The 12,560-nt window shown below is 43.7% G+C and overlaps 1 protein-coding gene across 7 annotated transcripts in view; it reads right to left on the reverse strand.

Annotated features, from left to right (window-relative positions):
- LOC126177072 (steroid hormone receptor ERR1) overlaps nucleotides 1-12,560 on the reverse strand; it is a 474,719-nt gene that overhangs the window by 126,590 nt on the left and 335,569 nt on the right. For all 7 annotated transcript variants that reach the window (XM_049924364.1, XM_049924347.1, XM_049924332.1 and 4 more), the window contains one exon: nucleotides 9,749-9,868. In XM_049924364.1, the coding sequence (XP_049780321.1) occupies nucleotides 9,749-9,862 (114 nt within the window). In that variant the 5' untranslated portion in view covers nucleotides 9,863-9,868. The remainder of the gene's footprint in view (nucleotides 1-9,748; nucleotides 9,869-12,560) is intronic.

A 12,560-nucleotide genomic window follows, 5' to 3' on the forward strand; every position in this document is an offset into this window, starting at 1 on the left:
GTTCCTCAGATTATGTAAGTTTTAGTGTTTCACTAACAACTGCAGTGGATTTGAGGTAAAGACATTGTTCTTTGAGAATCTGGAGGTTAGGTATACTGAGACATAAGCTTTTTAAAAATCATTAAAGGTACAAATTACTTTCTTATTATGATTTTGATGTCTGAGAATTAGTGTCAGAACTAAAATTTGCTTTTGGGCAACATCTGATTGCTCTGAAAGCTGCTTGATATTTGCCTATTTTACATTCAAGCTGTTGTTGTGCTTGATCGACGAGACAATAATATTTAGCAAGATCAAAAAGAAGAGAAATCTCTGTATAGAATTAACATCAGTTCTGTCTCCTTTCTTGTACAGTATATTAGCAATGCAATTTTCCAGTAATCTGGAATTTTATCAACGCACCAAATTTTTTGCATGACCAATGTAATATCTTTCAAGGTATCTGCGCCAGCTCATTTCAGGACTTCTACAGCTATTCCATCTTAGCCAAGTGCTTTGTCATTTATACCTTTTTAATTCGCGTGTATCAATTTCCTCTTCATCTAGAGCTTATGGATCTGGGTTGGTTTTTGAATTTCTAGTGCAAACTTATGTGTACTCAGGACAATATAGCTGGGCAATAAAGACGCCTTTGTTTAATTATCTGCGAAGTTCTGTTTAGACTTCTTGGTTGTTAAGTGGCAGTTGTCTGTTTACCTACTTGAAGTAGAGATATTGGGGTTGGTACCCATTTAGATTCGTTTTAATGTTTTATAAGAAGTGTCTCTATTTCATATATATTTTGTGTTGTTCAGTTTCAGGAACTGACTGTTCTCATATTTTGTTCCAGTTTAATTTCATTCATTAAGCTTCTTTTATAATTGCCATGAACGTGTCATGTGCATTTTTTACTTATCATAATTCCATCTCCTGAATGCCTTGTGTCGAGATTTACTACCTGTTCACAATCTTCATTCCATCAAGTGTGTTTTTTTTCCACTTTCATAAAGGAAGTTTGTTCTTGGCAGTTTCGATGAACTTTTTAATTGTTCTCAATTTTGTGCTTGGGGTTTATCAAGTTTGTTTGCTAATATTAATGGTTTGTTTTCATTAGTGTTGAATTAAGGAATTATTGCAGTCCTTTTTCTGAGTTTTTGGGACATTAAATTTAGTTTTACTCAGGTTAAGTGGTAGTCTATATCAATATTTGCTCCTTTGCGAACATAAACGTTTGAAGTCTCCTTGTGATGTACATATGAGATCGTATTATCGTTAATAGTTTTTTTGTTTTATCTTACCACCCAACCTTATGTCATCTGCGAGGTCATTCAAGACTGAAGACGTGCGTGGACTGGTTGGGATGGAAGAAGGCCCAGCCATATATTTCTGACATGAAGCGCGAGGCAACCGTTAGACGAACTCGGATGGCTGTATTTTTATCCGTGCTCAAGTTCAACGTTGCGTTATGTTACCCAAGATTGTTGTTCTGTAGTCCGCAGCTCGTGGTCGTGCGGTAGCGTTCTCGCTTCCCGCGCCCGGGTTCGATTCCCGTCGGGGTCAGGGACTTTCTCTGCCTCGTGATGACTGGGTGTTGTGTGATGTCATTAGGTTAGTTAGGTTTAAGTAGTTCTAAGTTCTAGGGGACTGATGGCCATAGATGTTAAGTCCCATAGTGCTCAGAGCCATTTGAACCATTTGTTGTTCTGTACCATGCCAGTTTATGTTACTGAAGAAATTTCATTTTCATTCATGATGATAACAGGAGTTTCTTTATGATATTTACTGGATCGGAGATAGGAATGAAGCGCTACATGAGGCTGAATATGAATCTGAACTGCTGTGACGAATGATGGACGCCTTGGTTAAGACGCTAGTCTCTTGATTCTCAGTAGATGGGCCCACATGCCTGTTCAGCCGCCAGAATTCGGCTTCTCCGTAACATGACTAATTCGTTTCAGGTATGCTGCGAAAAGTTTAACGCCGATCTAAGCCCTACTCCCTCCTCGAGCTCATCTAGTGCTCCATCTCCAAAATCTTCAGTGCAGATGGACTGTCCAACTCTGACTTCAGGCACGCATTTTGATCTGTAACACGTGCTCTCGCTTCTGCATCCACGGCCGTTATACCGTCAGGAATCATAAATACACTTTATGATCAAAAGTACCCGTACACCCCTATGTAACGCGGAACTGAACGCTATATGTCAGGACAGTTGGATCCGATAGTACAAAAGGAGGCGTTGACACTAGAGAAGCAGAATACCGGAACGGGTCGGTCATGAGAGCTCAGTGACTTCCAACGTCGACTGGTCTCTGGCTGTCACCTGAATATCAAATCAATCTGACATTTCCGCACTTAACAAACGTGCCCAAGTTGACTGTTAGTGACGTGACTGGGAAGTTGAAACGCGAAGGAACAACTAACCCAAGACCAGACCGACCTCATATACTGCCGGACAGGGACAGTCGAGCATTGTGGAGGGAGGTTGTAAAAAATCGCATGAAATTAGTCTAGCTAGCACAATGAATGCGCAAAGGGTGTTCAAAGGAATGGGGTACACTGGTCAGGCAGCACCTCATAACCCACACACTTCTGTAGTCAATGCTTAGCGACACTTGAGGTAGTGGAAAGCCACGCTACTGGATAATGGATGACTGTAAAAGAGTTGTTTGGAGTGATGAATATATACTGTGGCAACCCTATGGAAGGGTTTGGGGTTGGCGTTATGGGAAAACATTACCTGCCAATATACATAAGGTCAACAAAAAAGTATTGAGTAGGTGTTTTTCCGTGTTTAGGCTGTGGTCTCCTTACTGCACTTAAGAAAATGTTACATAAGGAAGGTTATGAACACAATTTACAGTGCTGTGTATGCAGCACAGTGGAGAAAAAGTTCGAAGACAATAACTGTTTGTATCAGCGTGACAGTGCATCTGGACATAAAGCAACAACTGTGAATGGTTTGTGTGCAGTAACATTCCTTGAAGTAGAATGGCCTGCCCAGAGCCCCGATCTGGCTTCAATGGAATACCTTTTGCACGAATTAGAAAGTTGACTTAGCTCCAGAGTCCAGCGCCCAACATCACTACTTCGTCGTGAAGAAGATGCAAGTTAGGAATGGCCAGTGTTGTTCACGAGTCAGTTGATGATGAACAAGCAGAGATGTACATATGGCAACTCATTGGTTTTTGTGATTTTGTCGTAGAGCATGCTGTACCCATACATCCGACTTCTGAAACTTCCCCACTGCATGCAAATGTCGCACGATGGTGCAACGACCACGGTTCATCACATCTGCCTGTTCTCGAGCACACTGACATGCATGGTAGTGGATTTATGCGTTTAAATGTTCTCCCTCAAACCTGATGATCTTCCTGAATGTGGAGAGTCACTAACGTCAAAACGATTCTTCTTAAAAAGAGAAAACCATTTTCTTGCCGTGCTCCGTCCAGTGGCATTATCGCCATACAAGGGACAAATGATTCAGGCTGTAACCCCTCTATTGAACTCCAGCGGAAGAGTACGTCGGAAATCCGATTTCTCCACTTAGTACTCCATTTTCTAGCGTCCACAGCTCCACTCACAATCTCCAGATGACGAGATGATTATATGTGAACTCAAATAGGAACAGTCAATTACAAATAAAAATGACAATCGATAAATAAACCCATAGCAACCGGAATACCAACATGAAAAACAAAAACGCTACGAACTTATGCACCAACCTAATATAAGCTGAGAATATGTATATACATCCGGGAAGGCTTATTAGGCCCCTCGACTGAATTGAACCAAATTTGATACGCTTAACTTCTTACCTCGAGAGGACCAACAGATATGTGTTTATAACGCTATAGCCCCAATATTTACATAGATTAAGATATGTGAATTATTTACCAGGCCCCTTATGGGCAATCAAGTAGGCAACCCGCCAGTCAGACAGGCTATACGTCATGGGAAAGACTGGGTTTCCGAGCCCTTCATATTTAGGCTGTGCTGCATGGGAGGCGCGTTGTGGAAGTAGCACCAGCCTGCTTTATCGGCATCCTTTGCAGGGGCTAAATGTGTGGATTTGCATACCTGGGGTAGGTTGACATGGACAGAGGAAGAGATGGAGAGAGAGGGGGCCAGGGCGGACTGATAGGAAGGGACGGGGACAGAACGGAATGGAAAGGGAGAGAGGAGGCAGGAGGGGATGGACAGAGAGGGAGGGGAGGAGGAAATGGACAGAGAGGGAGGGGAGGACCAGATAAACAGCGAGAAGGGAGGAGATGGACAGAGATGGGGTGGAGAGGAATGAGATGGGCAGACACAGGGGGTTGGAGATAAGGACAGAGAGAGGGGCGAAGGGGAGATGTACAGACAGAGCGGGAGGAGTAAATGTTCAGTGAGAGGGGGTGACTGAGATAGACAGGGAGGGCTGGTTCAAATGGCTCTGAGCACTATGGGACTTAACTTCTGAGGTCATCAGTGCCCTAGAACTTAGAACTACTTAAACCTAACTAACCTAAGGACATCACACACATCCATACCCGAGGCAGGATTCGAACCTGCGACCGTAGCGGTCGCGCGGTTCCAGAATGAAGCGCCTAGAACCGCACGGCCACACCGCCGGCAGACAGGGAGGGGTAGAGGGAGATGGCGGAGAGGGGGGAAGGCAAATATGATCGTAGAAACTGGGTGGAAGAGATGGACAAAGAAAGTGGAGAGGAGGACGTGTGGAGACAGAGAGAGACAGAGAGAGAGAGAGAGAGAGAGAGAGAACGGTGAGTACCAGGTGGAGAAATGAAGGTGGTAGGATCAGATGGACAGAGAGACGGGGGAATTTGAGATTTGCGTAATATATGTGCCGAACGCGTAAGCGAGTGACGCTGCTGGGAAGAGGCTAGTAATAAAACAATTTCGCGTCATGCCCTTCCTCATCTTTTTAGATGTCGATGAAAAACTTTCTTTGTCTAATAAAGACGACACTGATAAGAGGTGTACCGCTTCTGAGACTTATTTTCAAAAAGTCCATCATTCGAACATGAACACACACAAAACAACAAAGGTAACACAACTATGTAAGAGGGACAACACAACATGTCTCACAGTACGTCACGAGTATTATAAGGCCTTCAGTGAACACACAGATATTTTAAGAATGATAATTTCAATATTATGCTTCCATTTGGAATGATCGAACAATGCTTTCCCCATTGCTTATGCCAAGACCTAAAAATAATTCACTACATTGTATGTTCAGGACTGAAATTGGTAAAATTCAGAAATTGTTATGACTTTTCGTTATACACTGTCGTGTAAGAATTTCATTAAAGACGAGTATGTCTATTTATTTATTTATCCATCTATCCAGCCACCCCCCCTGTAACATCCACGTGATAAATTTTTGGCTACAGTGCGACGAGAGGAAATTATACCTGTAACAGTTATAAACATTATCTATTCGACATATGAAAAAATAGTGAATTCATTATTTTTGTATAATATTCTATGATGTAATTGGACATATCGATGTGTGTCATACAAAGACAATGATAATTGTAAATTCCTTTTATGATCTGCGTTTGTCTTCCTTTGTTTTTACCTTTTGTTGGATGGCTTTTAGAGGTTCAACACGCAAGACGCATATCAAACTGAGGTCTGTTAAGAAATTCTAATTGTTTGTTAATTATTACTCCGCTGCAGAGTGAAAATCTCATTCTGGAAACATCCCCCAGGCTGTGGCTAAGCCATGTCTCCGCAATATCCTTTCTTTCAGGAGTGCTAGTTCTGCAAGGTTCGCAGGAGAGCTTCTGTAAAGTTTGGAAGGTAGGAGACGAGGTACTGGCAGAAGTAAAGCTGTGAGTACCGGGCGTGAGTCGTGCTTCGGTAGCTCAGATGGTAGAGCACTTGCCCGCGAAAGGCAAAGGTCCCGAGTTCGAGTCTCGGTCGGGCACACAGTTTTAATCTGCCAGGAAGTTTCATATCAGCGCACACTCCGCTGCAGAGTGAAAATCTCATTCTGGAAACATCCCCCAGGCTGTGGCTAAGCCATGTCTCCGCAATATCCTTTCTTTCAGGAGTGCTAGTTCTGCAAGGTTCGCAGGAGAGCTTCTGTAAAGTTTGGAAGGTAGGAGACGAGGTACTGGCAGAAGTAAAGCTGTGAGTACCGGGCGTGAGTCGTGCTTCGGTAGCTCAGATGGTAGAGCACTTGCCCGTGAAAGGCAAAGGTCCCGAGTTCGAGTCTCGGTCGGGCACAATGTTTTAATCTGCCAGGAAGTTTAATAAAATAAGATTATCATTTCCATTTACAAATTAGTTAAATACCAAACCACTGAATAACACAGCGAACGCCACCCCCCACCCCCACCCCCACCCCCCAATTGATGAGCTCTCGTCACCTAAGTCGTAAACTTTCATTAATAACATGAAAACAAAGAATTTTCGGACATACGATTATATGATATTTTTTCCTTGTTTTGGTGTAAGGAACCTGTCCCCAAATTTTGCAAAAGTGCTTGTGAAACACCCTTTATATGACTGGTACATTTTACATGAAGACCTATTCAAACCATTCTACGTGATGCAAAAATGTAAAGATTATAGAACAATTAGTTGTACATGTCTTATTACCTAGGTTGTGTGAAGTCCTGTACTCCGAAGATATGAAAGAAAAATTGTTGAAAACACGCTATAGGACCAATAGGGATTCATGAATGGAAAAGAAATGCGAGATGCCATTGAATGTTTCACGAACAGAGGATACAGAAAGCTAGAAATTAGCAAGGATTTCCTTGAAGAACATAAACCTGTTAAGGAATCGCAAATGAGACAAAGATTGATTGTAATGATTGGTGAAGGGGAAAATAGGGGAGTCAAATATTGGAATAGTGTTTTTTGTCAATATTTTTGCTGAAATGAGACAAAGATTGGTTATAGTGATTGGTGAAGAGGAAAAGACGGGAGTCAAATATTGGAAGAAGTGTTAGACTAGAGAATTTTTTTTCGATATTTATGCTGAGAAATTGGTAAAGCATGAGAAAGAGCAATAGATATATACGGTTAAGATAGTCAGGTATCCAGATGATACGGCAGCGTTAGCGGATTCAGAAGAAGAACTACAACTTACGACGAAGAGGGTTGTAAAACTGGGGAAATACAGTGAAGATAAATGTATGACAGAACCAAAGTGGTGACAATCAGCAAAACATACAGGTTGCGTCAAGGTATCGGTAGAAGAAATGCTCTTGAGATAAGTAAAATAGTTTTTGGTGCTTATGGAATTCGATAATGAACAATGGAAAATGTGTGAAGGAGATAAAAAGTAGCTATATAAGAAGTAGCCAGCAGTGGGTCAAGGTAGGGTAGAGGACGTCGAATCGAATAAAATAAAACAGAGAATCACAGGTCAAAAATGTACTGTAGTGGAGCTACGACCATAAAACGGCAGCAAACCAGCAAGGAACACGAGGAAGTGTGCGCATTAAGAATAACTTGCACGCTATAATGCTTGTAATACTGAAGAGCGCAGCTGCTTACTAAATTTGTTGAGGATAATGGTTAAACATTCAGCTAGGCATATTTGAAATTCCTTTCTACAGATTGACGTGTTAGAGCGAATTTTTACTGGACAACGCTTGAACTTTAAATCAACAGCGCTAAATGTACCGGAAAACTACTAATTTGTGGTACAAAAAACAGCAGTGCATTAAGACAGATAACTTCTGGCACCCTAAATTGCAGTATTAATAATAATTAACTGTAAAGGCAACTTACTGTAATGTCTGGTAATTTAGAGAGAGAGTGGGGATTAACATTTCTTCTTATTAGAACAGCAGATGTATGTACTGGAGCATATTAACCAAATAACCAAAGTACGGTAGTAGATCAGTAAGTGTGAAATAAGACAACAACGAAGAAGAAAACAGAAATTAAAATTTAAGTACTCTTTCTTTATCAGTCCCATTTTTTACAGCAAATGTTCGAAATTCCTGCCTGCAGCATCGCCCCAAGTTGATATTAGAAAAGAAGAGATTGGCGCGCCGGCCGTTGTGGCCGAACGGTTCTAGGCGCTTCAGTCTGGAACCGGACGACCGCTACGGTCGCAGGTTCGAATCCTGCCTCGGTCACGGATGTGTGTGATGTTCTTAGGTTAGTTATGTTTAAGTAGTACTAAGTTCTAGGGAACTGATGACCTCAGATGTTAAGTCCCATAGTGTTCAAAGCCATTTGAACCATTTTTTGAGATTGGCGCACGCAGTTTACTCGGACAAAATCCCACCGCTACCCACACCTACAGACAAACTTTTGCGTGCTCGTCGCTGTTTGGCTTTCATTTTATGGCCATACCTACACAACAGTGCATGTCTGACCTACCGTTATCTGGAAATGTTTGCTTGATTCCACGTTCCTGTCCTGCTCTGCCTTACTATAGCTTTATTTTCCTTCACCGTGTACCGTTGGTAAGAAAGCTGTTGGAATGATGAATGGTTTGTGGACAGCAAAAGAATTTCGATGTAACTAACAAATATTATCGCGAAGTGTTGTACCTGAGTTTAGTATTACATGGTAATGAATAGTAGAAAGTCAAAACAAATAAGAAAATTGTTGAATAGCGTAAAATATGCTTGTTGAGAAAATATATAGAGAGAATGGACCCATACAATAAGGACAGAAAAAATAATTTAAAAATTAGGAAAGAATACAACTGGAAACGCTAATAACGAGGTAAACATTTAGGGTGGGACATAAATTTCAAAAAGTTTAGTTGAACGAAGAATGATAGAGAAAGAAAGCTGCTGAAATGGCGAAAGGTTTGTTGATTGCAAAAGAGTTTCTACAGAACTAAGATTATGAGAAAGATTTTGGGGAAGCGTTTCACCTGGAGTGTTACTGCATAGTGATGAATTCGTGGAGAATCCAAAGAAAGAAGAAAAATACTTGGAGGGTTTAAAACGAAACTGCGTAGAAAACGCTTAGAGGAAATGGATAGCTTTAATGTGGAACGACGAATACTAAAACAAAAGGAGAAGAAAGAATACATGCGTAAAGGATAAGAATGAAGCCGGCCGGTGTGGCCGAGCGGTTCTAGGCGCTTCAGTCTGGAACCGAGCGACCGCTACGGTCGCAGGTTTGAATCCTGCCTCGGGCATGGATGTGTGTGATGTCCTTAGGTTAGTTAGGTTAAAGTAGTTCTAAGTTCTAGGGGACTGTTGACCTCAGATGTTAAGTCCCATAGTGCTCAGCGCCATTTGAACCATTTTTGATAAGTATGAAGAAAGCATCTTGGTTTGGCATGAACTGCGAAAACGTTGACTGGAACGAAGGGTCATCGAAGAGAATGGCGCAGAGAAGAGCGGGAGGGAGACGCAGGCTTAGTATACTACACGGGATCAAAAACGGTGTAGTTACCAGCACATGAAGGAAGGGACGCGAGGCAGGAGAAGTCGACACCTGACGTAAGATCTACCAAATACGAGAAGGCTATCGATCTGTCTCAATTTTATTTCAGCAGCAAAGGTGATTTGAATGGAAACTTCGAGATACTGTACCGACCTAATTCTCGCCACATGCAGGTGAACGAGTGCTTGTGGGCTCTGTGTATGAGTCTAGTGTATGTGTACAGAGACTACGGTGCAATTGTTCAGGCTGCTTCGAAAGAAAGAAAAGGGAGCGGAAGTGCGTGCAGTAGGGCTAATAGAAGTGTAGCGGCGGTGACGAGTGTGCGATATTTACGGCGTGTGGGGCGTCCTGCGGTGGCGGCTGCGGCTGCGGCTGCGGTACTCACGTCGCCGGGCAGCGCCGTCGTGGTGCACGGCGAGTAGAGGCTGCCGCCGCTGTTGGACGGCGAGCACAGCGGCTCCACCTCCTCCTTGACGCGGCCCTCCGCCCGCGACATCATCGTCACCTGCAACACACACCTCACGCTCACTTCTGTCTCTCTTCATCGCAGTTTACGGCAAATGGTGAGTCTGAGTGCGACAAAAAACACTCTATGTCGCGAAGTCTCTCAAAGTTAATCGACCGTACCCTTTCAGAAGAAGTCACGCCAGTATTTGGCAGCCCGTACTGGAGAAAACATGGGCCTTATACGTTCCGTAAATGGCATCATGAAGGGATGTGAAACGTGCCAAGTTGAACATTAACAGGCAGCACTATTCGTTGCCTATAGAGGGTAAGCTAAAAACAAATTATGACTAATGCTAAACTACTCAATGTGATGATAATTATAGTAATTACTTCCAGATTACTTCACTACATATTTTAAAGTCCCTCGCCAACGTTTTCTGTCAGTGTAATCTCAGGAACTATTGTACGGATTTTGATGCGGTTTTCATTAATACAATCTACACTGAAGAGCCAGAGAAACTGGTACACCTGCCTAACATCGCGTAGGGCCCCCGCGAGACGCAGAAGTACCGCAACACGACGTGGCATGGACTCGACTAATATATGAAGTAGTGCTGGAGGGAGCTGACACCATGAATCCTGCAGGGCTGTCCATAAATCCGTAAGAGTACGAGAGGGTCGAAATCTCTTCTGAACAACACGTTGCAGGGCATTCCAGATATGTTCAGTAATGTGACTCTTCAAGCTTTCCCGGCGGATGTGTTGTAAATAGTCTTCACGGGTTTGCCGCCGGATCACGTTGTGCAAATTCCACAATATATCATCGGAGCAACTGTCCGACATCTTCAGGTGGTTCAACCTTGCTCGTGGCTATGTACCTAGCCACGAGCAAGGCTGAACCACCTCAAGATGTCTGACAGTTGCTCCGAGGAAATATTGTGGAATTTGCACAACGTGATCAGGTGGCAAACCCGTGAAGACTATTTACAAGCTCAGTAATGTTCATATCTGTGGAGTTTGGTGGCCAGCGGGAGTTTTAAACTCAGAAGGCTGGTCCTTGAGGCACTCTATAGTAATTCTGGACGTGTGGGGTGTCGCATTGCCCTGCTGGAATTGCCCAAGTCCGTCGGAATGCACAGTGGGCACGAATGGACGCAGGTAATCAGACAGGATGCTTACATACATGTATCTAGACGTTTCAGGAGTCCCATATCATTCCAACTGCATGTGCCCCACACCGTTACAGAGCCTCCACCAGCGTGAATGGTCTCCTGCTGACATGCAGGGTCCATGGATTCATGAGATCGTTTCCATACCCGCACACGTCCATCTGCTCGATAGAATTTGAAACGCGACTCGTCCGACCAGACAACTTGTTTCCAGTCATCGACTGTTCGATGTCTGTGTTGACGGGCCCAGACGAGGCGTAAAGCTTTGTGTCGTGCAGTCATCAAGGGTACACGAGTCAGCCTTCCTCTCCGAAAGCCCATATCGATTATGTTTTGTGGAAAGGTTCGCACCCTGAGACTTACTGATGACCCAGCATTGACATCTGCAGTAATTTGCGGAAGGGTCGCACTTCTATCACGTTGAACGATACTCTTTAGTCGCCATTGGTCCCGTTCTTGCAGGATATTTTTCCGGCCGCAGCGATCACGGGCATTTGATGTTTTATCGGATTCCTGATATTCACGGTACACTCGTGAAATGGTCGTATGGGAAAAATCCCCACTTCATCGCTATCTCGGAGGTGGTGTGTCCCATCGCTCGTGCCCCGACTATGACACCACGTCCAAACTCACTTAAATCTTGATAACCTGCCATTGCCGCAGCAGCACGTCTATACCAGTTTCTTTGGCGCTTCAGTGTAAGACATAAAAGCGATGCACCACGGAGGAAATATCCGAATGGGAAAAAATCGGTAGATGTGGTGTGCGTATTCAGACAAACAATTGATAACAACTTTAGAAAAATTGATTCATTTATTCAAGAGAAAGAGCTTCACAAACTGAGCACGTCAATATGCATTGGACCACCTGCCCTTACCCAAGCATTGCATTGACAGAGTTGTTGGATGTCGTCCGGAGGGAACCGTGCCAGATCTGGGGCGTTATATCGTCAAAATCCCTAGTTGGTTGGAGACCGTGCCCATAATGACCAAAACGCCCTCAGTTGGGGAGAGATCCGGCGACCTTGCTTGCCAAGGCAGGGTTTGGCAAGTTCGGAGACAACCAGTACAAACTCTCGCCGTGTAGGGCGGGCATTACGTTCTCGAAATGTAAGCCCATGGCAGCTTGCAATGAAAGGCAACAAAATGGGGCGCAGAATATAGTATCGCTGTGTTGTAAGGGTCCCGCGGATGACAACCACAGGAGTCTAGCTATGAAAAGAAATGTAAACTTAGACCACCACTCCTGGTTGTTGGGCCGTATGGCGGTCGAAAGCCAGGTTCGTATCCCACCACTGTCCAAGGCACCTCCAGACACGTCTTCGTTGGTCATCAGGGCTCAGTTCGAAACGGGACTGATCACTGAAGAGAATTCTACTCCAGTAATGAGATAACAGGCGAAGTCAATTCTATTCCAGTAATGAGATTCCAGGGCGAAGTCTTGTTTCTCCACGATAACGCCTGCCCCCATTCTGCTACCAGACTGACAAAAAACACTATACAGGAGTAGGGTTGAGAGGCCATTCCACACCCAACTTATTCAACTTATCTTGCGCCCACAGATTTTCAACTTTTCCTCTCT

This window comes from Schistocerca cancellata, chromosome 1 (genome assembly GCF_023864275.1).
Source record: "Schistocerca cancellata isolate TAMUIC-IGC-003103 chromosome 1, iqSchCanc2.1, whole genome shotgun sequence".
NCBI lineage: Eukaryota > Metazoa > Arthropoda > Insecta > Orthoptera > Acrididae > Schistocerca > Schistocerca cancellata.